Genomic DNA, 27,751 nt, shown 5'->3' on the forward strand with positions numbered 1-27,751 from the left:
GATAGCATTGGAATATTATCATGCTAATATTTGTATTCTCAAACTGGATAGGCAGTGATCACCAGTAGCTGATAATAAATATCATTAGGTTAAAAGATGGTGAGAAACTGTTTAATGGGAACGTTTAGGGTGGCTGATAACATTTGATCCATTATTTAATGTTAAGACTTTAAAAAAAGATAACCATTGTGCATCCTGATGTGATTTGGTAGGATGTAGACAAACTACCTGTAAAACAGTCTTTCCAAAAGTTTGGACAGAAATCTGACTAAGTGGGTTTATAGGAAATGCACTAGACTGAGACACATGTTAAAGGACACTTTCCACATACTGTGAGCAAAATCCATAATGAGAGAACTTTACAGAAAATTATTTTTTCTTCAATAAATCTTAAGGGGAAAAAAAAAAAAAGTTTAAAACCTAAGACAAATATCAGTCCTGTAATAAAAAGATCCTGTTTGGATCTGAGCACACCAATTACATTCTAAGATTAACTGGATATTTGGGGCTATTAAAGGAAGATTTTGTTAATACTAAATAATAATGAATATATTAATACTAAAGGAAAAATTTTAATGGGATAATAGTTTTTCATTTTAATCTCTGTCTTAAAGTCTATTTAAATCTGGAAAACCCTAGTACTTGAATTTCGTACCTACTAGATGCCTGTTCTTTTTTCTCTTTGTTCATTATGTAATAGCCACACCTTCTTATTTCCCTTCTCAGAATCTTCTCAGAATCTGGCTACTGCGCAGGCAGTTGTGCTGCCTGTGGACGCGGCTTTATTTGCCCGGGGCGCCTCTGAGGGCAGAAACTCCGGGGCTCAGGCCGAAAGGCCCGACTGACCAAAGGAAGCTTCTCTGTGCTGATGTCCTGGCCATTAGCCCCCCTCTGGAGCAGGGTCTGAGCGCAACAGTTCTGAACCTTGACTTAGGGGTTTGCCAGGGGCTTGGCAACAGTTTACAGACGGGGCTGAGTCAGACTGGGCTGATCACCAGCCCTCTGTGTGGAACTTAGTTATCAGGAGGTGATAACTAACTCATACCCATGTGGAAACCAGAGGCGGTAACCCTTGTAGAGCAGTCAAGATTTAGCACTTCCTTAAAGGCTATACAAGTTACAGAAGACAGCAGGACCCCTTCAAGGGGCACCACAGGCACCCCTGCTTTGGTAATATCCAAAGAGCCTTGGTTCAGCTGATGACATCAAAGAGGTACGACGAGAACGCGGGGCCATGGGGTCCATCTCCAGAGGCTGTACACCAGAGCTTGTGTGCAACCCAGCTTCTGGAAGCCCCAAACACCCGGGAGCAGTTTCTGACTGTCCACAGACACCATGCCAACCTGAGCAGCAATGCTAGCCACCAGTGGGGAGCTCAAGGAGGTGTTTGCCCAAGGTTCCCTGGGTAACATGCTTATTGATGTTACCAAAGTTTAAAGAAAATCTAGGGATTTGGTATTGCATGTGGGCAGTGTGAGACTATCTAAATGGCATCGTTCCCAGGAACTTGCCTCAACCCTGAGGATCAATGTAGGAATGTTTGGAAAATTGGGCAGGAAATAGTTATTTGATTCTTTATTATTTTCCCTTGGTCTCTCAGCTGTGACCTACTTAGTTGAGGTTGTTGGAAACATGTAACCTACCTGTATGGCCCCAGCAACTCTGCATTTGTTAAAGGAGAAAGAGAAATGCTGTTAGTTGAAATTGTTTCAGCCAAGTTCATTCTTATGCTAAGACCACTTTCTATTCATAAAATGATTGTCCTAGATGACACCACCATCAATAACGGAGTTATGATCACATCTCAGGCTAAGAACGTGAACTTACAGCTCTGTGAGCTTTCTGTCATGTCTTTTCTGATGGATGGAGGTGGGCAAATGGCACCTGAGACATCAGATGAAAAACAGGACAGGAGTTCCACAGTGAATTCAAATTGCTTTAAAAAATATGTATCCTTATCTGTACTTATTGAAATATGGTGGATGCTCTGGCCCCAGATCCTGAATTTTTTCAAATCCCGAGGACTCCTAGCGAAAACCAAACCACCCAACTATGATAATAAATCACTGTTTGCCTTGTGCAGAAAAGCTGAGCTTAAAAGTACTGTCGAATTTGGGAGAACTATGATGACACATGGCTAGTAATCAGGAAGAAGGACTTTCTTGAAGACTGTGAAAGCAATCTTACGGCTGATTTTTCAGGAGAGTACCAGTAACTTCTCCAGAGAGGCTGCGTGGCTTAGTGATTAAGAGCATGGACTCTGGTCATAGCTCAGTCCCACCACTTACCAGCTGCATGACTTCAAGAGAAGTATCCAACCTCCTGGGCCCCACTTGCCTTACCTATCAGCAGAGGTGGTAATCCTGTGCCTGGCTTAAAGGCTTGTGGTAGGAATTAATTTAATACAAGCAAAGCACTTAGAACAGGGCCAAGTATATTGTGGGTGCTCACCAGATGTTCACAGCTCATAGCACTCACAGAATACTCCCTGCTCCTTGCCTGCTAGGCTTTGGTATCTGAGGCTTTACTAACTGTCTCCAGCATGTGCACCGAGGGAACATTCTCATCTCTAAGAGAAAGTCATCTTTCTGTGAATTTCCAAGTGGAAATGCAGGGGCCCATGCAGTTGTGAGGCATTTTAAGGCATCAGCCTGGCTTTGAGGTGTCGGGATACTAACAAGTCTGTCAGCTGGGAGCAGAGTCCCCGCTGAGAGTTCTCACCTTGACTGAGGTCCCAGTCAGCTGAGATCTAATTGGATTAGCTGGGGGAGCCCCCTCATTTCTGAGAACTAGACCACACATTCTGTGAACTAAAATGGCTGTGATTCTCTTAAATGAATCCTTAAACATAATACTTAAAACTACTTATTTAATTAGTGCCATAACTTCTAGATCCTTGATCATGAAAAGGTTTAATTGGTTATTAACCATTTTTGTTATGTAAATTTATTATATTTTCAAGATATTTAGGATTTAGGAAATGGAGTCACGTTTTCTCTCAGATAGTAAATGCTTAGAAGACAAGGATTGTCAGTCTCCTGGGTAAGTTTGCACAGGTGTGTAGAGCAAGAGCAGAAGGGAATTTTTGGACACCTTTTGACAATCTACTCTGGAGTCACTATCAGCCATGACAGATACGTTAAGCAGCATTATGCCCAAGATTGAGGCAGTGGGGTGTAACAGGAACACCCTTGGGAGGGGCCTGGGATGCCCCAAACCATGAGTCTGGACACTTGGATAAGGATTCCATCTGGACACTGATATGGGGACCATCACCCACTGTGGGCTGTAAGAACTCAGAGATTCAACCATGTGACGCCCGGGCTTGTCTGTACCGTGAATCTTGCTTTGAGCGCAACGGGACCTACTCCACTGGACGCATACTGCCACTGTAGCCACAGAACTGAGACCACACTCGCCTCTCCCTTCGTGGATGCTCCCGTGACCAGGACCTTGTACCTGATGCCTGCTTTGCTTGTTCTATCGCATTAGCTCCCCCTTTCTGCTTGTAGCCTGTGTGGAACCCTATTGGCATATTGGGGGGGCCTCCCCTAATAAGCCTGGCCTTGTGGAAACACACAAATGTGCGTGAGTGACTCCTTTTGGGGATGCTCACAACAGTAGGGCTTTGCATATAATAAATATGCATTGATTTCATTTTGATTTTCCTGTTTTGCATTGTGATTCTGATAAGGAAGCCCAAAACTCTACTGACTTTTTGGAGGCACTCCTCAATCTTCAAATAGAATGTAAAATATGTACCCCAAATTAGTCTTTGAATGGTTCCAGTTGAGTCATTTGCTAGGAATAAAAACAGTCCATTGAGGACAGGCCTGGGTATCAGAGAAATTGTTGCTAGTTGATGCAATTTCTTTTATGTGTGGGGAGACAACATCTTAGTGTAAGTCATTGGCTGTAATAACTGATCATTGTGGCTCATCTGCATATGTAAAAAAAAAAAAAAATTCCACAAAAGGAAAAAATATCCCTGCAAAGGCTGGGAAGTATCTTCTTTCTTTCACTTTTCCAATCCTTCCCCTTTTATGTATTTTCAAGAAAATTGAGGGGTAGCTTGAAGGGATGGAAAAGCCCCAACACATAGAGGACTGCACCGAAACACTGTTCAGAGATTAATGTTTTAGATTCAATATTGGTCACCTGTCTTGGAGAGTTCAAGGAATTCTTAAGTGTTCTGTATTTTGTAATGCGGTGCTTCTCAGACTTTCCTGGGCATATGAATCACCTAGGACTTTTGTTAAAATGCACATTCTGGTGTGGTGGCTCTGGACCGGAGCCTGAGATGCTGCACTTCCAACAAGCCGCCACCCCTCTCCCCGGCTCTGCTTGTTGGAATGCCTCCGAGCAGAGCCTCTCCAACTCGGCAGCTGCGGTGAATCCCCTGAGGACGTTTTAACAAACTAATGCCTGGGACCCATCCCCATAATTGGCCTGGGGTGTGACCTGGAATTTACAACTGTCCCCAGGTGATTTTCTTGTGTAGGCAAGGTTGTGAACACTGGGCCTGAAGGATCTGAATTATTTTCATTAGTTCCCATTGGTGGGGAAGTACCTGTCTTTATTTTAAAAAAATTTTTTTTCTTTATTTTAAAGAGATAGTAAAGGGAGAGGGAGAGAGAAATATCAATGAGAGAGAACATCGTTTGGCTGCCTCCTGCGTGCCCCCCACTGGGGATCGGGCCCACAACCTGGGCATGTGCCCTGACTGGGAATCAAACCGGCGACCTCTTGGTATATGGGTCGATGCTCAACCACTGAGCCACACCAGCTGAGCGAAGTACCTGCCTTGAAGTGATGTCCTCTGTGTGTGTGTGTTTTAAATTATTATTACTTTCTATTATTTTTCCTTCTTCTTTGGACCCCATGTTTTGAAAGAGTCCCTCTACTAAACAAACTAGATTTAAACAACTTGGTTTTTTTATTATTAAATTAATCAAACTGTGGTTCCTGATGAGCGTGAGCTGACTGGTGTGGCCACACCAGGTTGGCATATGCTCCAGAGAGGCCCAGGCAGAATCTGTAAGAACGAGGTGGAACGAGGCGGTGCAGGGTCTCCAGAAGAGCAGGTTTATTGGGAATCAGCCTGCTGGACTACCTCTAAGAAGAGAGTAGCAACTGGCTTGTACAGACTAGGGATTTTTAAACTCAGGGCTAGGAGTAGGGGAGTCCTTGTTCAGCCGAGGAGACGCGGTCGTCTTTGATTGGTCTGGCCTGGGGTCTCCCGAGTTCTCGTTTGATCAGGGGCTAGGGTCTCCAGAAACTTGTTCTTCTTGTTGAGCGACCATTTGCAGTTTTGGGTGGGTTAGGGTGGTTCCATCATTCCGTTCCTCCTAACTGGAGTGATGAGTTTTGGTTTCTTGGAATGAGAGGTTTAGGGCGGTAATGTGGACGTTAAGAGCTAACAGAATCCTTCCTAACTTTTCATGGGTAAATGTGTGATTTCTTTGGACTTTTTGAAATTGTTGACAGTAGTCCACTGAGCTCTACTTGCTTTTGTTGTGGACCAGGTCAGAGTCCATTGGTTACATAATGAAAGAACTCCTCAGAGAGCCCTGGTTTGGGGGCAGATCTCTCCCTGTAACTCACCTGTAGGAGGAAGCCTGGCCAGCTGCAGCCCCGGCAGCGCCCATCACCATTCTCTGTTTCGGGAATTATCGTTGGACTGCCCTTCTGTTCAGACAAGCAGTCATTCCCTTAATCCCGTCCAACCTCAGGACTTGATTTACCTGAGAGCCAGGAGCTCCCAGTAGGCAAGGCGTGAAGGTTCAGATACCAGAGAAGGCTTTTGACAAGAGCTGCAGTTGGCTTCCAGCCGGAAAAGAGGGGAAAAGATATTCCAGCAAAGAGAACAGGCTCTGCAGAGATGGTGGGTGGTACGAGAGAAGTGTCTGGCTGGAGGGTGTGTGTGGTGACGGGGTGGGGAGAGGACAGGAGAAGATGGTAGAGGAGAAGGCTACTGAAGTTGAGCCAAATTGCCGAAAGGTATTGGATACCCTTGAAGAAATCCGGTCTTCATTCTGGAAGCAGCAGGGAATGCACATTGTGTCTTTCTTTTTCTCTTTGTAAGAGTAACATCTGAATGAATATGAATATATATATATATATATATATATATATATATTCTGTATTCTGGCAGTAGTGTTGAAGGTTGAGTAGGGAGAGAGAATTGGCAAAAGAAATAATTCTTATGAAGCCATTGAAAAAGCATGATGATATATGAAGAAACTGAAATAATGGGGTTTCCAGCAAGAATGGAAGATTATTTATTTATTTATCCTCACCCAAGGATATATTTTTATTAATTTTAGAGAGGGAGGAAGGGAGAGATACGGGCTTTGATTGGGAATCAAACCTGTAACCCTTAGGTTCATGCAATGATACTCCAACCAACTGAGCCATATTGTCCAGGGTTATGATTACTTTTAATTTCAAAAAGGAATTTCAAGATAAAAGTGTCAGCTGTGAGTTGGTACAATATTGACTCAAAATAGAAGTTGGTAAATGAGGGATGTTAGCCCTAGAGCAGTGGGTACAACAGAATCACCTGGAGGGCTTGTTGAAAGTAATTGCTGGATCCCACCCATAGAGTTCTGATTGTGTAGGTTTGGGTGGGACCTGAAAATTTGCAAAAGAATGCAGGGAAGAAGGAGAGGGGGAGGGGGGAATAATGACTCGAAAGGGAAAATGGAGTACAAATACCAAGGTGGTAGATCTTACACCCAACCATATCAATAATTAAAATAAATGACTAAACATTTCAATTACAAGGCAGAGATCCTACTGCAGACTGGGTCCTACTCAACATAATAATGTGCTTAGAATAAATGCATTTTAAATGCAAAAATATACACAGGTAGAAGGAAAAAGGAACAAGATACACCATTAAACAGTAAGCATAAGAAAGTTAGATGGGGCCCAGAATTAAAGGACCCGTGGAGCTGACTGCAACCCAACCTGCAGCCTAAAGGCCAACCCCAGGGAGCCAAGCCCAGGCGAGTGCCGGGCCCAGCTGCACCCAGTTCCCCTGCAGACCCGGTAAGGAGAAAAATCAATGTGGATACGATCCCTTAAAGAAGAAGAAGAAGAAGCAAGCTAGATGGCTACAATAGTTTCAATGATTCTACTTATCATTGAATGAAAACAGCAGAAGAGCCAATGTTAGCTCCGTGGAGCACAGAACTTTCCAGTGTTCCTCACTTGCCAGCAGTGGAAGGGGCTGCCCTGTAATTATAACAATGTCTCTGGAGATCGGCAAACAGGCCAGTCTAGGTAAAGAGACAGCATTCTCGCATGGAGAAATGGATTAGATGACCACTTCTTTCTTTCTGAAGCTAAGATTTTATTATATAGTCTTACACTGCTGCATAATTAACAAACCACAGTGATTCCGTAAGATAATAATGGAGCTGGAAAATTCCTATTGCCTAATGATGTCATAGCCATGGAAATGTCTTAGTGCAACACATTACTCATGTGTTTGTGGTGATGCTGATGTAAACAAACCTGCACTGCCTGTTGGATAAAACCATAGCACAATTTTTTTTTAATCCTCACCTGAGTACATTTCTGCATTTATCCTCAGATAGAGAGAAAGAGAGAGGAACACTAACATGAGAGAGACACATGGACTGGTTGCCACCCACATAACCCCTACCAGGGCTGAGACGAACCACAACCGAGGTACGTGCCTTAGCAGGAACCAAGAACCTGGGACTCTGGTCCGCAGGCCGACGCACCAACCGCTGAGCCAAACTGGCCAGGGCACACAAACAATTTTGTACAGTGCATAATATTTGATGATAAATGACTATGTTACTGGTTTATGTATTTACTGTACTATACTATTTTTTTTTAAATGTTTTTATTGATGTTTGAGAGAGAGAGAGAGAGAGAGAGAGAGAGAGACATCAATGTGAGAGCCTGCAACTTGGGCTTGTACCCTAACTGAGAATTGAACTGGGACCTCTCAGTCCATGGGACAATGCTCAATCCACTGAGCCACACCAGCCAGGCTGTACTATACTATTTATTGTTATTGTAGAGTATATTTTTTCTACTTATTAAACAAGTTTGATATAAAACATTATTGCCATGTTATGCTGGCAGCAGCCCTGTGCAGCTTTTGTTGACCCGGTCTCTTGATAGCTACATTTTCTCTCGTGCTTGAGTTACTCTTATGTTTTAAACAATGACACGTTGTGCAGGCTGTTAGCCTGGGAGCAATAGACTGTGCCTAGTGCTGTAGGCTCACCATCGAGGTCTGTGTACGTGCAGTCTGTGATGTTCAGACTGATGAAATCGCCTCAGGACACGTTTCTCAAGAATGTATCCTCATCATTAAGCAGCACATGACTCTAGTTTTGTTTTTACAATTGTGATTTTCTTTTTTGTGTGTGTCACTACAAAAGCAGGTATGTGCTCATTTTTTATAATATTTAGAAAAAATTTTAATGCCCAGAATAAGATAAATCATCAGATCCTTCCATCCATTTGCCTACGGCTAGCATTTTGATAAAGAGGCTCAATCAGTCTCTTTAATATGCATATTTAATCAACTTTGATGAAGTGGAATCATACCAAATGCAGTGTATTGCAACATCTTTAAAAATAAAAAAAAAAAACACCTTATACTATATTATACATTTCCATGCTATTAAATATCTTTGTAAAACAGGAGGGTGAATGCATATTCAACCTGGGGGGAGAAAAAGTAATTAGAGACTAGTTTTATAAATTAAAAACATTTTAAAGGGATGCTTTCTGCACCCCTGTACTTTACTAGCTCAGGAGCACTCTGTGGTTTTGGTGGTGGTTTACATGTGGAGAAAGAGCCAGGAAAAGGAGCTGAGTGCTAATCTTTAGTTGGGATGATTGGTGACTGATGGGTAATAAAGGGGAGAGGAGTAGGTCGGATTTGGGGCCAATCAGATTAGTTCTGGCCCTGTTGAGTTGGAGCTGAGGGTCACAGCCGGGCATGGAGCCACTTCTCAGACTGATGGTGTCTCTTTCCCTCACCCACTTGCCTTTCCTTTTTACAAGCATCACTACTGCCCACTCCCTGGGTACTTGTTATTGTGTATATTCTCTGGGTTTTGCTATTCTAACACTTAAGGAGGCAGATCCAATTTCAAGGGGTTTATTGCTAGTCATTACAATTAAAAACATTATAGTGCTATGGAATCTACGTTTGAACTGTGCCTGACTCGCCGTGCCCCACCACCGTGCCACCCCGTCCTTTACCATTCTGTCTTCGGCAGTGACCTGCTCTCCGTCCTCTGTGGAGACACACTTGTGGACCGGAGCAGCGTGCAGGCTGAATGATAGGTTTTTCTTGGCATCTCTAGTGTGATACACTTTCCATTAAGTGAAGAATTTATTGTAGACAACTTCCCAAGTGCCTTTTCACAGCCAAGAAAGTGTTTGGGGGCAGCTGAAAAGAGTTGGGTTGGAGTGACACTTGGGGAGAATCGGTGATGATATTGTCCAAGTCAGCATTTAGACGAAGAGGTAAGGAGGTTTTCTGGTATTTTATATTGGATCCTGGATGTGTGAGCAGAAAGAATTATAAAATAAAATGAGTTGCTCCCTAAATAGAGCGATATCTTAAAAGTTTACAGAGGAGAGGTTCAAGGAAGGTGGTCACTGGCCTTCATTTCAAAGGAAGCGGACCATTTGTTTAGAAAGTTCCGCTCTGATGGCAGAAGGAGATTGGGATGTGGCTTTCAAGGAGGAGACTGATCAGTGGGAGAAATGGCTGATGTAGAACTGGGGTAGAGAAACTAGAAGATGAGCCTGGAGTTCCTTGTAGTACCAGAAAGTAAGGAGGTGCTCAAAAGATAAGTCAAAGACAGAATGAGAGCAAGTTAAAGGGACAAGGAACTAACCTGAAAGAGCACCTAAGGGCCAAAATAAATCCTGTAGTATTGGGTTATAACCTAAAGTATAAAATAAATATCTGTGAGTCCCTACTGATACAAATAAGCGATTGACTAAATTAATAACTGGAGGAGAACACCTTTCTTACACAAGAATTCCAAGTGATATGTATAGATACTGTCACCCTACAGAAGGTGGCATATAATCCCCCCCCCTCTCTTGAAGGGAAAAACACCAGACAAGCCCAGAGAGGGCCACGTTCTACAGGATACCTGGTCTGAATGAATGCAAAACTGTCAAGGCCCTAAACACAAGGAGAGACTGAGAAACTGTCCCAGACCGTGGATGATGTCCTGGATTGGATCTTGGAACAGAAAGAGGACATTAATAGAAAAACTTATGAAATCAAAATAAAGTCTGGAGTTTAGTTCATAGTAATATACTATGTTGGTTTCTCAGTTTGACAAATAACAGATGGTATTATAAGATGTGAAAACAGGGGAACTGGCTGCAAAAGTATGTGGGAATTCTTTGCAACTTTTCTGTAAATCTAAAATTATTCCCAAATAAAAGTCTAAAAGAGTGTGTATGTGAGTGTGTGTGTGTGTGGGGGGGGGGGCTTGAGCTTGTTTGTAGGCTAAGAATAAGTTGTTGGTACAGTTGGGCAGGGGTATTTGGGAGGGAAAGAAGGGATGTTTTATCAGTGTAGAATAGAAGGACATATGGAAAACTGCAGACCAGAAGCAGAGAAAAAGAAAACAGGTCAGAAAAGAGATGAAGTTGGACAGTAATCTTTAAACATCTTAGTGTATCCCCAACAGAATGTTGAAAAATTGCAAGTCTTCATTCTCAGACCTATCATCTGAGACGTATCAGAGAAAAATCTGACTTCTGATGGCCTTCTTCATCTCATTTTATAATTCTATATAGCTAGGTAGGTAAGGCATGGGGTTACCTGAATGTCTTTAATGGGAAGTCATCATTCATGTTTCCTGACTTGAGCTTAGGGGCTCTCCTTCTACACAGAACTGTTCTTTGGGAGCCTCAGACGCATTTATACCCTGGAGCAGTGTACCCTGTGAAGATTGATTTGGGGTGGGTGAGAGACCTGCTTTCTTGTTCAAGAAGGGAAAGGCAAGTGGCAAGTGAAAGGAAAGGCTGAACCCTGTTTTTAGGAAAGGGATTTGGAAATTAAGGACCTGGTAATAGATTTACTTAAAACCTGAGCCCTCATACTTCTTGAGAATTTCCAAGTACCCCCATGTATAAGACCATGGTAGAGGATTTGAGAGGTACAGAGTAAAATTTAGACTACTGCCCGGGGAAGAAGAGAACTTTCTCAGGACTGCTTTGTGTTGAGGTCACAGCCGAAGGGGGGCAGTTAATTTTCAGTGATGCTTACTACGCTGTTTCCCTGCTCTCCAGAACTGCTCCTCCTTCTCCTCCTTGGTCTCTCCTCCCTTTTTCTGTATCTGATTTATTTCAGATCTCCCAGGGGCAACCTTGAGCACCCTTCTCTGGGTGAAGCCATTTTTATAGTGTCCTCATTAAACAAATTGTAAAATTAAACAAATTGTAAAATTCCACTGAAACAAAGTAGCAATTCTTAGGAGATTTGATCTATGTATCTTTTAGACCAAAGTGTTACTAAAGAATAGAATTATTGAATGACCATCATGGTACAAATGTAGACATTGAATGAGCTATTTTATAGTTCCTATTAAAGCAACCTGTTTACATTTTTAAAAAAATTTTTTAAGGTATTTTAGAAAGATTTTGCCTTCTATTTCTTAAATTAAAAAAAAAAAGTTTAAATATGTAAATACATATCTTAAACACATATGTCTATCCATATTTTGCCAAATAAATGAAGGAGCATTTAAAGATTTTTCTATTTTCACTCTAGAGTAACAATTTTTAGTGCACATTAGTGATTGTACTTAAGATGTGTTATTGTGCCCTGGCCAGTTTGGCTCAGCAGTTAGAGCATCGGCCTGAGGTCCAGAGAGACCTGGGTTCGGTTCCCGCTAAGGGCACATACCTCGTTTGCAGTTTGTCCCTGGCCCTGGTTGGGTCCTGCAGGAGGCAGCCACTTGATGTGTCCCTTTCACATCGATGTTTCTCTTTCTTTCTCTCTCTCTTCCTCTCCCTCCCTCCCACTCTATCTGAACAAAAAAATGGAAAAATGTCCTCAGATGAGGATTAAAAAAAAAAAGATGTTATTGTGCCACATATATTGTTGCACTACATGTGGGCAAGACATTTATAAAGCTCATTGATTTAAAGAGCTAATAAAAAGGTACTCTTGTGATTCAAGAACCCATTTCAGATAGTAGAATAGTCTGTCTAAATTCTGCCCTATTTATTAAATTCTTATAAATTCTGCCCTATTTATTAAATCGTGTACCTTTTTTTGGTTTTAGCATACCTGGTCACTGTAGGATTAATGAATTCAGGAAATGTATAAGTGATTAGCATATTCTCATTGTATAGAAAAATTTGCTATTTTATTAGCCAGATGATGTTTTGTTATTATGTAACATCTTTCTACTATTTTCATTAGAAATTCTTCACCATACTGGGCAATTGCTAACATAATCCTAATTTTTAAAGGGACAGTGAAGATTGGCAGGTGATCTTACCCCTTATTTGTCAGGTAATTGGATGTATTAGTTGGTCCAGTTTGAGCATACTTGAGGGCCCAGGAATTCTTCTTCTGAATTAGGTCCTTGCTAAGTGGGTTGTAGGGGATTATGGACCACATAAAAGTATAACAGATATTGTTTGTGTGGTCCTGTATCTTCAAATTTCATCAGAAAACCAAAGAATTCTGTGCCACCAAGAGGTTAAGAATGTATTTTTGTTCAGTTTCACTGTGGGTTGGACACAATGGTGTTTTCAGAACACTTGGAAATAATAACGCCCATGTTTGTATTGCAGTACTTATCCAGCCACATACAGTATTCAGTTACAGAATTTCTCCTGCACTTTCCTCTAGTATTTTTAGATGTATTACAAATCTAGTGTAATCCCACTTCTGTTTCATATTACCCTCACTAATTTACATTACAAATGATCTTGAGAGCCCAGGGCATCTCAGTCGTAATACTGATCTGTTCTTGATTCCATATTTCCTTTGGGGTAAATATTTGCTGTGTTCTTTCATTTCTCCATATGAAAAATAGCATTTAAATAATGCCAGGACAGTTGACACAGTTCACAGAGGAAATTTTTAATTTTAATATTAGTGTTGTTACATTTCTAGCCTATGGTAAATGGAAAATTTGTGAGTAAATGCTATTATGTAATATTGTTCCAGCTTGCTTGTATGTCTGACATAAATTTGTTTAAAGCCTAAATGATCATATTTGGTATGGGGAGAAATGGCAAGCAAAACATTTCTGGGAGGAGACTTTTGCCTTAATTTATACTTTGTTTTTTTGACGGTTTATCACTCTACTATTGCAAAAGAGTATATATGTCCAACAGTATTTTATTGTTTGATGGAGATCTCTTAGGAATGAAAATAAACGCTGTGTAACCATAATCCTTAAAATGATTGAGGGATTACAAACCAACACTGAATCAAAACGCTGTTAATATTATTTTCTAAATATGCATGATCCAAGTAAGTGGTTTACATATAAGCAAACAATATTAGCTGGAGAATTTGTTGAAATGCACATGCTTTGGACCTCACCCCATAAGGATTTTGACTCAGTAGTTTTGGAGTCTGTGTCTTTACACATGTTCCAGGTGATTTGACCACATTGTGTCAAAGCTGATCTAGGTACTAAGAGGTTTCATGGGAATAGGTATAATATAATAATAATACCTTTAATATAAGAAAAGCCATGATGAGTGTGGAGAGGTGAGGGAGACACACCAAAGTATTAGCAATTGACATGGAGTAAATTTGTACCCCCCCCCAGACTCATTAAAAAAAACAAAAAAACTATTTCTGCCCTGGCCGGTTTGGCTCAGCGGTTGGAGCATCAGCCTGCGGTCCGGAGAGACCCGGGTTCAGTTCCCACTAAGGGCACGTACCTCGGTTGCAGTTTGTCCCCGGCCCTGGTTGGGGTCCTGCGAGTAGCAACCACTCAATGTGTCCCTTTCATGTCAGTGTTTCTCTCGCTCTCTCCCTCCCATTCTATCTGAACAAAAAATGGAAAAATGTCCTTGGGTGAGGAAAAAAAAATTTTTTTTCCAAAATTGAAAAATCAGTAAGAGGAATGGCATTATTTTACATTTATGCAAATGTTCTGTCTAGCTTAATAGAAGACAGCTAGACAAGTCTCATGTCCGTCTGTGTATTCAATCTGTTACAGTGTTTTGGCTGAAATCTATAAAGTCTTACACAGAAAAGAGAGGAGTATTTTAATACCTTTTTTGATACTATGCCCAAACTCCAAGACAAGTCAGAGTTTCTTTGTTGTTGTTTTATCCTCACCCGAGGGCATTTTTTGCATTTATCTTCAGGTATAGCGGGAGGGAGAAAGAGAGAGAGAGAGAGAGAAACATTGATGTGAGAGACCCATCGAGTGGTTGCCACCCACACAACCCCAACCGGGGCTGGGGACAAACCGCAACCAAGGTGCGTGTTCTCAGCGTGAACTGAATCTGGGACTCTCTGGTCCGTGGGCCAACGCTCTAACTGCTGAGCCAAACTGGCCAGGGCATTTAAAAATTATGTTTTTATTGAGTTTTTAGAGAGAGAGGAAGAAAGAGAGAGAGAAACATTGATAATCTGCCTCCTGCATGCCTCCCACTGGGGACCGAGCCTGCAAACCAGGCATGTGCCCTGACCAGTAATCAAACCAGGTCCTCTCAGTTCCTGGGAGGATGCTCAATCCACTGAGCCACACTGGCTGGGTGACAAATCATAGTTTCTTAAAGGTTAGTTGCAATGTGGAATCTGAAATCATATCATTGATTTTTTCCCCCCTTTGATACATTAAAATCCATTGGTCCATCTTACACTTTCAATGGATCTTTCCACCATGTGTGATTTTGTACTATTCAGAAAATATTTGTCACTAAGTTATGCAGATCTTCTAAAATCACATTTATTACTGTCCTTAAGTGTTGAGAAGCTGTCAAGCTCACAGTGGCAGATGTGAAGTTATCCAAAATGCTTGAAAGCTCAAAATTTATTATTGACAATAAATACTGTCAATTGTTTTCCTTGAAGAAATAGACTCACTTTGTTCATTTTTGAGAAAATGATTGCCAAATACCCATCAGGGTACCCACATTTTGTCAATTGTTCGTTCAAGTAAAAATGGTAGTCCATGTAAAAGCAGCTAGTGCAGCTTGCACTTCCATTACACAAGTGCTTTTTTTCCTAGACACCCATTGTACTTCACTCTGCAGCAGCACGGTGCTTCATAAGTATTTCCCATTTTGTCACAAAGAACATCAAAATGACCTGTACTTAAGGGTCAAGATTTAATAAAGTAGTAACTCCTACTGCTTGCTTCCTTAAGGGCTTTCGGAAAGGAAACTGGTGTGGGTTTTCCCTCCATTTTTTATTGCTTATATGTAGTGAAGAACAATGCAGTGACTACCAGTTCCATTTGCTGCCACTGCCTTGATTAGTGCTAAGGCACCAGCATTTTCCCCGCAATTGCTTTTGCACCATGAGTGCAAATGTCAACACAGTGAAAAGACAAATAATGTCTTTGTGTTATTCTAAAAATAGTTTTGACCTCTGAGAAGGTCTTGGGGATTTTCAGGAGTCCACTAATCACACTTTGAGAACCAGAGAACAGATGCATTGGGCCTTCCACCCCCAGCCTCCCAGCTTTGTATTTTTTTGTGCCAGACATCCACATGCTTGTATTCCATGGCTTCTTAGTAATACAGTCTGGAGTACCTCTGCAAGACGGGCAACATTGTCACGATTTTAGCTACAGTGGGGAGTCCACAGGACACGCATTCCTTTAAGAATTTCCAGCTCCTGCAGCGTGCTGAGGTCCCCATGGGTGCTGAAGCACAACTTCCCTCCATCTCTACCCATGGACGTTTTTTTCTACTTAGCTTTAGGCATAGTTTAAATTTAAATGCCTTCACCGCCCCCTTAGTAGGACAGATTTCTTTTGTATTTTTTATACTGTTTACTATATTACTCGTTTGCCTGCACAGTAATTTTTGAAAATTTGGTCAATCCCTTAATAACCTAAAGAACCCCAAATGAGTTAGTTTCCTTTGTAATCTGCGTGTTGTCCAAAAAATGGGAGAACGTTTTGTAAATATTTGTCTCAATATAAAATGAAATCAAAACTGAAAGCTAGCAAAGTAAAGCAAGTATGCGTTAGTTGCACATTTCCTGACTGCAAGCATTGCAAAGATCAAAAGTAGCGAACGTGGTTTACTTCTGTGGTTTTAGTCCTTGCTCGCTGCAGCCTCTTGGGGCTCAGTATTCAACAAACACGCAAATTGGAGCTGGAGTTCTGAGCGGCCGGGTACCGTGTGTTCCGGCGGTGTGTTTGTACATTGTTAAAACCTGGCAAGAGCACTAGCCAGGAGCCTGCAGGCGGGGCTCCCTGCGAACGTCCGAGCAGGGCTGCGTCTGCGCTCGGCCCCCGCGCCCCCGCCCGCGCAGCGGCGCAGCGGCGCAGCCTCCGGCTCGGACCGGCCGAGCGCCGTGCCCATTTAAGGAGGAGGACCGTACCACCAGAACTTTCTTGACAGGGGGGGGTTATTCTGGCGAACTCGGAGAACTTGACGTGAGCCAAAAGACGTTTTCCCTACCCTTCCATCGCCGACCCGAGGTCTGGTTCTGTTCGGTGGCAGCTGCGAGCTTGTGGGCTTTGAGTGTGGGCCTCTTCCCTTCCTTTCTGCCAAATAGCCCTGCGACATCGCGCTGCCTCTGAATTCGGACGCTGTGTTCCCCCGCCCCGTCCAAAGTGTAGTTCGCCTGCGGAGGCCCCGGTGCCCGGATGTCCATCAGGATTAGTGCGAGCCAATACGCTCGGAGCCGGAGGCTGTGCTGAGGACGCCCGGCTCGGGAGCAGGTAGTCCCGCAACCTCGGGGAGCCGCGCTGGGGAGCCGTCCCCGCCTGGCTCCGGCCAATGCTGAGCGCGGCGCTGGTAGAAGGGCCGCGGGTGGAAGGCTCTCATGGACAGCAGACCCTGAGCTCTACCAACTGAATTATGGCAGCCCAGTCAAGGTAAGCCAGGCACGGGGAGAAACTTTTAAAATGTGTGAGTGGCGAGGGGAATTGAAGGTTGCGGGGGGGAAGGGTTGGGGTGCTGCGAAGAAGACGGGCAGGAAGCAGCTTTGTCATCGCTTTCTCATCATTCCTGATGCCGGGGGTCGTTATTTCATGTCAGATAAAAAACGGTTTGGAGAACATGCCAGACAGTTCCTGTAGAGGAGAGCAGAGCGATTGAGTTCAAGTTAGGATTCAAGTGAAATTTCTCTCCCCTCCTAAAAGCAGGCGTTCATTTCAGAGAAATTAAGTTGATTTAACTTGTCTGCCTTTGCCCAAATTTTCAGTTTCTTTGTGCACTTCCTTTGGTTCTCCTGACCCCCCCCCCCCCCTTTCCCTCCAGTGTGGTGAGCAGAGTTTTATAAACCAATTAATGTAAAACAGTTAACCTGAGTGGGGGGGAGGTTGAGAATTTGCCTAGTGAGTGATTGAAAATTTTACTGCTAAAATGTACGATTCCACATAAAACGACACAGCTTGAATCTGCTGAGTAGGCAGAGCCCAGGAATGGACCGGGGTTGCTGAAGGGGAGACGATAATGAACAGCAGTTGGTGTCTGAGGAACGCTATTGTAAGAACCTCGAGCTCTGACTTTCCGTGGTTTTCTTACTTGTTTTATAATATGAGCACTAACGATTGATGATGACAGGGCATTATTGATTATTATAAGAGTCAGACTGTTGTGTGATTTCATTTTAGTTGTGACAGCAGTTGGTGCTAAGGGAAACTTAGGAGTTATGTATACGTTCTTTTTTTAACTTTTAGTTTTACTAGAAAGCAGTTTGGGGGTCACACATTTAAAATATTATGAGGGCTCTTCAAGTTGATATTTGTGGTACAGTGATTTGGGGACATCTTTGAAGGCTAACCACATTTCATTTCTGAGGACCCAGATAGATCACTGGGAGAAATAGAAGTTTCGATGTTGAAGTTTGGACTAGATGAGACTTTGAAAAATTTCCCTAAGAGATAGGCCTACCTAGGAAGAAAACGGAACTCCACTATATAGAGCATCTCCTGTGTGCTACCTGCTTTGTATATTTAATCTCCTCAACTCAGAGTTTAACCCCTGCCCGCATTTTATTGGTTGTTCTAGGAAAGGGGTTCTTAACTTCAAGCTAAGTAGTTGAAAAACTTGGACAAGAAACAAAAGTTGCCTCTATTTTCGCTAACCTCTACTGAAATTTAACTGCCAAAGGGGTCCATGGCATAAAGCCTTATATTAAGATACCTTTACCTAAGAAATTCAGTCAAGACTAACAGAGCTCAGTAATACAGAGCTGGGATTTGAACTCAGGTGTGAGTGATTGCAGTGGCCGAACCCTTAAACTAATTAGGAATAAACGGATTTAATAGCTACATTGGACATTGCTGCATGCCAGTCCCAGCAACTTTAATTGGATTACCTCTGACTCCTCAGTCACTTAAGTAGGCAAGTGCTTTTATTTTCACATTAGGTTAGTTAAGGAAACTGAGACCCATTCGGCCTGTTTCTTGCCTGAGGTCACACAGGTAGAGCACTTCCTTACTTCCAGGCTGCCTCCTGAAGGCTGAAGTGAGGTGTTACAAGGGCGCTGCAAAGCCTCAGTATAAATGTACAAAAAGCAATTTCTGCTAAAAGTGCTTTATGCCCTGGCCGGTTTGGCTCACAGGTTAGAGCGTTGGCCTGTGGACCAGAGAGTCACGGGTTCGGTTCCTGCCAAGGGCACATACCTCGGTTGCAATTTGTCCCCAGCCCGGTTGGGGTCATGTGGGTGGCAGCCAGTCGATGTGTCTCTCTTACATCAATGTTTCTCTCTCTCTCTTCTTCCCTCACTCCCTCCCGCTCTATCTAAAAAAAAAAAAAAATGTGTTTTGCTCCAAGATGTAATAATCTGAGTTATTTGTGTGGTAGTTCCAACTCATCAGCAATTGAAACAGGAGGACTGGACAGATTTCATTCTTTTACCTGGCCATCAGACATGCCCTTGAACTAGGAACAAAGCCGCAGGCCTATGATGTGTGTTGTTTTCATAGTCTGCATAATGGGAGTATATCTCACAAATTATAAATGTCCATTTTCTTCAGTTACATCTGGAATGTGGTCCAAATTCATTTAGACACCGTGCTTTGTGGGAGAGTGGGTAACCTTTGAAATCCAAAGAGAGACTCTGTGGAGAAGGTTGCAGATATTTGTGGATTTCAGGGAAACCTCAAAGCTGGGCCAAGTTGCCCTGAGTAGTCCTAAGTGAAACTGAACCATCATCTATGATATATAATCTGGGGTAGTAAGATCTTGTCCATGTGCCACACACAGTATCTGTTTGCTCTTGAAACAAGTAATTTAGATTGCTGAACTCATTGGACCTAACAGCTCAGTTTGTTCTAACCACAGTAGTTTCATTGTGCACTGTTTAAATTTGATTTTTTTTCTTTTCTTTTTTTTGGTGGAAGAGGTAGGTGGGAACTTAGCCGAAACTGAATTTTATAGTACTATAGTGAATACATGAGCTGATCGTGGCACTTTTCTCTCATTATTTGTCATTGTTATAAAGTAATATTCTTGATTTGTTACTGATGGGTGGTATGTGACTAATTTTCCATGTTACATAGGTTAGGCAGTGTATTCCTTTTCCAAAATTAGCAGAATATTACCTCACATTTTTTTTGTATCCCCTGCATAAGCTAGAGAATCTCTGAATAAGGGAGGGACCTATCCAAGTATTTCTTGTCTTGTGAATTTTTATAAATTGTGGTTGTATATTCTTCTTCCTCATTTTAAAATCTACAAGTAGGAAATTGATTGTTTTCTTTTGCTTTGTGGTTGATTTCTTCTCTAGAAAAAGAATACATTTATGGAGAGAGGTAAATTGCCTACATTTTAAGAATTAGAATTTGGGCCCTGGCCGGTTTGGCTCAGCGGTTAGAGTGTCGGCCCACGGACCAGAGAGTCCTGGGTTTGGTTCCCGCTAAGGGCACATACCTGAGTTGCAGTCTGTCCCCGTCCCTGGTTGGGGTCGTGTGGGTGGCGACCAGTCGATGTGTCTCTCTCACATCGATATTTCTCTCTCTCTCTCTTCCCTCCTCCTTCCCTCCTGCTCTGTCTGAGGATAAATGCAAAAACAAAACAAAACAAAACAAAAAACCCTCGGGTGAGGATAAAAACAAACAACAAAAAAAAACTGTTAAAAAAAAAAAGAATTAGAATTTGGGTCAATATTTTGAGAACATTGAATATTTGGATTGAGTTACCGGAGTTGTAGAGGAAGGCAATCACTTGGAAATGCAGCCTTAGTAATTACAGCAGGAGTGTGCTCTGCCTCAGCTCTCAGATTAGTGTGTGCTTTCTCAGGAACCTGTAAGCACAACAGATACATTGAGTACACTTACCTATGGGAATTGTAACATACTTGCTTTCTCTAATGTGAAATAGTTACATGTTCTTGATTTTGTTTCCAAATTTTGATTTAAAGCCCAGGGAGACTATATTTTTATAAAAGTATATAACCTGGCATGCCCTCTTTTTTATTGACTTTTTTTTTTTTTCTTAGAGAGAGAGAGAGAGAGAGGAAGGGAGTGAGAGAGAAACATCTATGTTTCTGCCATAGATTGGCTGCCTCCTGCACGCCCCCTACTGTGGATCAAGCCTGAAATCCGGGCATGTGCCATGACCTGGAATCGAACTGGGACCTCTCAGTCCATGAGACAACACTCAGTCCACTGCACTGAGCCACACTGGCTGGGCAGGCATGCACTCTTTTGAGAACTGTAATAGATAGAGGTGGACATGGAATCCCAACAGTTTGCAGATCTTTTTTATGAGGATTAGCTTCATATTGAGGACTATGTCGATGGATAAAATAGAAGGGAGGGCTTTGTGTGGTTCCCCATCTCCGCTCACCCCTTCATTGAAGCAACTCCTGAATTACAGAAAGGAAAAAATATGTATGTGTACACACACACACTTTCAACTACCATCAGGGATTAGCTGGTTTTAAAATGCACCTTGTGCTACCTGAGAAGCCCTGGCCCACCCCTGCCCTGGCAGGGAGGGGTGCAGAGGTGGGAGTGGAGGAGTTGAACAATCTTCTTTAGGAGAGTAGCATCTGGTGACTTGAGAACATCTCAAAAGAAAGCACTTTCACATAAACAACAAAAGGAAATTAGGTTGCCCGGCTGGGTGGCTCAGTTGGTTGGAGCATCGTTCTGTACACCAAAAAGGTTGTGGGTTCAGTTCTTGGTCAGGGCACATACCTAGGTTTTGGATTCCATCCTTGGTGATGGTGAGTACAGGAGGTAACTGATCAATGAAATGGATCAATGTCCCCTCCCCCCCCCCCCCCCAAAAAAAAATCAGTAAACCTATCCTCTGGTGAAGATTAAAAAGGAAATTAGGTCTATCAACTCTAACACAGTTTTTTTGTTTGAATTTGACTTGTTAATATTAATGAAGTCTTTTTTTAAAAAATTAAGCAAAATCAGATTGTTCCCAAGATTAATCTGAAGCCAGTTTTTGGTGGCTGTCTTTGACTTTGGTGAGGGGAAATTTTTCCATTACAAAAAAGGCAGTGCTGCCCTGGCCGGTTTGGCTCAGCAGTTAGGGCGTCGGCCTGTGTTCCAGAGAGACCCGGGTTCGGTTACTGCTAAGGGCACATACCATGGTTGCAATTTGCCCCTGGCCCTGGTTGGGGTTGTGTGGGTGGCAACCACTCGAAGTGTCTCTCTCACATCGATGTTTCTCTCTCTCTCCTTCCCGCTCTCCCTCTTGTTCTATCTGAAGATGAATGCAAAAATGTCCTTGGCTAAGGATTAAAAAAAAAAAGGCAATGCTGTTAAACTGGTATAGAACCAGTCTTGCTCCGCCCTCTGCCCTCACCCCTGATTTATAAACTGCTGATACCTGGGAAGAAAATTCCGGAAGCAAAGAAGCTCTTAATAAATATAAGCAAGTATCAAAGATCATCGCTATAGTATTTTGGAAAGTACAGTTTAAGGAAGTGATTTCAACAGAGAAATAATTTATGCACTGTTTTGACTCAGTGAATGTCTTCATTTTTTCCCTTATGACGCCATTGTAAACAGTGTCCTTGACAGAAGAGAAACACAGACAGGTCTCTTAAATGATTTCCTTCTAGTTCATCCTGAGAGCCCAGCTGAGCTTCCTGACTCACAGACTAGAGCTCCTTCCATGATAAAGACCGGAAGGAGAATTGAGTCATTTTTTCAGTCTGCTGGTTTATGGGGCTGTTCTTTGGCAAAATTAACACAAGTGATCCTTTGAGAGCTTTAGGGGATTCTACCATGGAAAGGTATTGAACATCTGGTTCTATATTCTTTATTAAAAAAAAAATAGTTTATTGATTTTTAGAGAGAGAGGAAGGGAGAGGGAGAGAGAAACACTGATGTGAGAGGACATCCATTGATCAGCTGCCTCGGCACGCCCCCTACCAGGGATGGAGCCTGAAACCTGGGCATGTGCCCTGACCGGAATCAAATGGGCAACCTTTCCGTGCACCAGACAGTGTTCAGCCAACTGAGTTAGACAAACTGGGGCTGCTTCTGTATTCTTTTGAAAGTGGAATTTAGTGAGTTTAGTGAATGCTGTATTTAAACAGGTTGAATATCAAATATACCTGGTAATAAAAGACATTATCTTGCCCTGGCCAGTTTGGCTCAGCGGTTGGAGCGTCTGCCTGCGGTACAGAGAGACCTGGGTTCGGTTCCTGCTAAGGGCACGTACCTCGGTTGCAGTTTGTCCCCGGTCCTGGTTGGTCGTGCATGTGGCAGCCACTCGATGTGCCCCTTCACGTCGATGTTTCTCTCTCTCTCTCTTCCTCTCTGTCTCTCCCTCCAGCTCTATCTGAACAAAAAATGACCTCGGGTAAGGATAAAAAAAAAAAACACATTATCTTAATCATGGATAAAATAAATCTTCACTCCTCTTAGTACTATCATTTGTTTTGAGCATCCAAATTTATGTATTAGCTAATATTTGTAAAATGGAGTACTTAGAAAACTGATTAGCTTCATTATTGCTTTGAGGTACAACATACAACTTGATTTCTTCTAAATATATAAACTTAGTTTTTGTTAGCGAATTTCTGCATTTTGTTCGTTGTCCAAGATTGGCAAATACACTGAATCCCAAAGTCTCCTGCCTTCTAAAAAGGAAAGCCCTGTATGTGAGAAAGGACCACAAACAACTGTTTATTCTGATTTTCCCTTTGTACTACTTGGAAATATGGTCTGCACCTTTAGGACAGAATATCTTAGCTCAGAACTGTAAGCACAGCAAGCTTGGGTATTATAATCTCTCTGTTGTAGTTCAGTTACATTTTACTAATAGAGGGTGGGCGCATAACTTTTACAGTTTAAATGATTACCTGTCTTTTTACTTATGTGAAAAAAAAATGGGGGGGGGGCGGAATCTAAACTTGTAGTATTTTACCTCTGCTTTAGGGTGTTCTCAATTCATTTTATTATTAATATAATGTGTTCAATTGCTCAAAGTAATACACCACGTAGAATACACAATACTGTCTTGCTCAAATATAAATTTATCAGATGAAATTTAGCTTTAGATCTCAGTGGGAAAAAATAAGATTTATAGCTTTTGGTATAAATGCCCTGGAGACCCAGAAGTGAAAATTAATTTAAAAACCATCCAAGTGCAGACTTTTTGTGTCTTGACAGTGATTGGTGTTGAGAATCCTTCCTGTGTGCAAACTTTTCCCTTTTCTATCTATCCATAGTGAGTTAAAGCTTAACCCAATGACCACACAGCCAACAGACTTAATATCCTCAAAGTCTTTCTCTGGTGAATGTCTGTTGTTTTCTTGTGTTGGTTTATTGGCTTTGTTTTTTAATTTTTTTCTTTATTGATTTTTAGAGAGAGAGAAACATTGATGAGAGACAACATCGATTGGCTGCCTCCTGCACGCCCCCCACTGGGGACTGGGCCCACTACCTGGGCATGTGCCCTGACCAGGAATTGAACCAGCAACCTGTTGGGCCATGGGTTGTGCTCAACCACTGAACCACACCAGCCAGGCTATTTGGCTTTGTTTTTAATTTAATCAGATTGAACTCCTATCAGATTCTTAAGGCTATTCCTCAAAGTAGTCATTTGCTGTCAGACTTAATATATTAAGAAGAAATCCCAAGTAAAATCTTATAAAAGGGAACTGAAGCAAACAGAAAGGGGAGAGAATGTTGTATTTCTATTGACACTTAAATTGTCTTTATTTTGGTAGTAGGTATTATATTTCCAAAGGGCATGCACAGTTTGGCCACATTCTACAAGTACCAAGAATTGTTTTTCCTCCATAATGCCTCATGATGATCCGCTTGGATATCTTAGGCCACTTGACCCTCTGTTTGGGTGGGCTGGGAGGAGCTAAGGATGGAGCTCTCTAGTCACCAGCTTACCTTTATTTTATCCAAAAGGATATTGCTTTTCTTTTCAGTATTGCTTATTCCTGGATAGGCAATTAAACAACAGTAAAATAGTATTTTAGGAGCACTATGGTCACATTAAGTTCAAGGTTTCAAGTTGATTAGACTTAAGAATCATGAGTGCTTGTTAACGACAGATCTCCCTGACCCCCCCCCCCCCCCCCCCAGTATTCTGGTGGGCAGGTCCAGGGTGGAGCTTGGGTGGAGCCCTGCTGGCTCTAAGGCCAGAGGCCTGTGTATTACGCTTTGGGAAATGAGGTGTGCTTGAGAGAGATATATCAACTACAATATATATCATGCAGTGCAATTGCATTTGACTTAATATATGCTCATGTATATATATACCTCACGTTTTTCCCCTCATGAAATAAATAGACATGAGGTTGGTGGAGAAGGTAGATATCTACTCTAGAAATTTATGTACCTATTACAAACTGTATTAATTGAAATGACCAAAACGTACCTATATTTGAAAAATAAAAGGAAAAAGAAGCCCTGGCCTGTTTGGCTCAGCGGTTAGAGCATCCACCTGCGGTCCGGAGAGACCCGGGTTCGGTTCCCGCTAAGGGCATGTACCTCGGTTGCAGTTTGTCCCCGGCCCTGGTTGGTCGTGCGGGTGGTAGCCACTCAATGTGTCCCTTTCACATCGATGTTTCCCTCTCTCTCTCTTCCTCTCTCTCGCTCCCACTCTGTCTGTACAAAAAATGGAAAAATGTCCTCGGGTGAGGATAAAAAAAAAAAAAGGAAAAAGAAGGTACTAAGAAATAATGCCCAGTGTTTAATCATGCGGTACTTCCTTATGAACAGTTTCTTCTCAAGGACCTGGATATTTAATTTACCTTTTTGTCCACTCTGGGCTCCCTCCCAAAACGACTAACTCACTCTCTACCTCCCACCCTTTCCCCAGTTTATCAGGTGGCAGTTGGTTTTGTTCCCAGGGAGAAGTTGTAATTGTGCTGCTCAGTTATATCTCAGCTTGATGAAATGGAAATGGAAGTTTGCTGGTTGATTTGTTTGTTTTTAACAAAAGCACTGTCTTGGTGTACTATTGTTGAACAAATAATATTCAACAAAATTTTAAAAATGAGACTCCTACTGGGAAGTAAATGTTAAAATTATAGCAGATGTCAGTTCCTGTAACAAAATTCAGGAAACACTTTCTGGTATGTGGGTGTTGTAACTTCAGTTCTTGGAACTTTCCTTCAGGAAACTGTCCTGTCAAAAGCAGAGCGATCGAAAAAATATATGAAACACAATTCACAAACTGTGTTGTGCAGTGTAATTAAATTTTGATCTGAGGCCTATGCTTTGTGATTGGGACAGAGCTGAGACTGTCATGTGACTTGAATCCTGGATAATGTACATCTGGGTAACTTGTTAAATTGCTTTTCTCCCCTACCCCCAGTCTCTGCTTCAAAAATACAGGTGTATCTGATTTGCTCTAGATGTGGGTTTATAGAAAGTAGTATGAAATTAACCAGTTCCCATTGTTTTGTGCAAAGTATGAAACCTATTTCCTACCCAGCTTTGCAGAAATGACTTATTTTGTCTCACAACTGACAAATTAATATTTTACTTAGACGTTTCTAAGTAAGATACCCTTATCTGGTAAGTTGGTAGCTCTACTACCAAAATGCTGATACAAATTTGTGTCTGCATGTTATGATTTTTAAAAAAGTATTTAAAGCAGCAGTTTTCAACCAGTGTGCCACAGAAATTTTAAAACATACAATACCTGACTATTTAGTCAGGGGCACTGACCTCTTTTCCCGTAGACTGTAAAAAAAATGAGAACAGCTAACAATAGCTATATAGTGTGAATGAATCAGAATTATGCCAATTTTTTTTGACAGATTGGCAAAAAATATATTTTTTGGTGTGCTACAGAATTTTAGTAATTAGTTTATGTGTGCCATGAAATGAGAAAGGTTGAAAATCGCTGATTTAAAGGAAAACAGAAACTCTTATTGAGTTAATATGCTGTGTTTTAAATAGTTTTTAAAATTCATTAAAAAGGGACATTCATTGGTACAAAATTCTGGCCAGTAGCACAAAGCGAAAGCTGTTATTTTATTTATCTTTTTAGTAACCTTAACCTAGTACTTAACACTTTTAGGAATTAATGTTTTTCTATTATTATTTTACAGTGTGTATCTCCTTCCCCCTCAGTCCCCTTTTAGTTATACCATACTTTTGCTAGCTCTCCACTTTAAAAAGCTGTGTAAATACAAACTTCTACCACATGGAAAAAATTAAGGCAGCAGCATGTCCTAACATCAGCATAGTGAAGAAACTAAATGAAATCCAGCATGTTGCATTTGTTTCAGGATGAAGTTCTGCTACCTGAAATGTGGGGGAGAATAATGAGGTCAGTGTTGTCTGCTTGTCACCTCACTTGGTTTTAGTGACATTCAAAGTAAACCAATTAAAACTTACTATTTCTTTTTAAATGAAATTGTACCCAGAAGACAATAAAGCAGTAGATTGCAAGTTTTAAAAGATTAAATTTAATAATCCTATCATTTTGCTGATAGTGTGGAATTTTTGTTTTAACCCCTGAGGGGCCTATTCTTACAAACATCATCTTTTTCTTATTTTGCAGTCATGTTTTTCTTCTCTCTCTCTTTTTTAAGTTATTTATTTATTTCTGGTGTCTCCTTGTGGTTTTTTTTTTTTTTTATCCTCACCCGAGGACATTTTTCCATTTTTTGTTCAGGTAGCGTAGGAGAGAGAGAGAGAGAGAGAGAGAAAGAAACATAGACGTGAAAGGGACACATCGAGTGGCTGCCACCCACGAGACCAACCAGGGCTGGGGAGAAACTGCAACCCAGTTACGCGCCCTTAGCGGGAACCAAACCTGGGTCTCTCCGGACCGTAGGCCGATGCTCTAACTGCTGAGCCAAACCAGCCAGGGCACAGTCATGTTTTTCTAAGGATAAAGTGAAAATCATTAGGTTTACTTACTGAGGAGTTTAATTTGTAGGTTTTAAAAAAATCATGACAGTTCTCATGATAAGCCTAGAATAAACCTTGGTTTCTTTCTGAGGTCACTGACATTTGTGGTGACATCCCCTAAAGTATTGGTGTTATCCATTATATTGAAAGAGTGAAGTAGAAGCTACGCTCCTATTTGGTCTTTTTGGTAGCTTGGCAAATGATCCCCCCCCCAATTTTTATTAATTTATTTTTGTTACAGATGCTTCTCCTCC

At 41.8% G+C, this 27,751-nt stretch overlaps 1 protein-coding gene across 4 annotated transcripts in view; it reads left to right on the top strand.

Moving 5' to 3' along the window:
* AFF1 (AF4/FMR2 family member 1) overlaps positions 1-27,751 on the top strand; it is a 194,861-nt gene that overhangs the window by 34,090 nt on the left and 133,020 nt on the right. Inside the window, exon 1 of one of the 4 annotated variants that reach the window (XM_036260264.1) lies at positions 16,950-17,066. The exons of the other annotated variants lie outside the window; for them this stretch is intronic. Coding sequence (XP_036116157.1) covers positions 17,050-17,066 — 17 coding nt within the window. The 5' untranslated portion in view covers positions 16,950-17,049. Of the gene's footprint in view, positions 1-16,949; positions 17,067-27,751 lie in introns of those variants that run through there. 4 annotated transcript variants of the gene reach the window in all.

This window comes from Molossus molossus, unplaced genomic scaffold (assembly GCF_014108415.1).
Source record: "Molossus molossus isolate mMolMol1 unplaced genomic scaffold, mMolMol1.p scaffold_m16_p_1, whole genome shotgun sequence".
NCBI classification, from domain to species: Eukaryota; Metazoa; Chordata; class Mammalia; order Chiroptera; family Molossidae; genus Molossus; species Molossus molossus.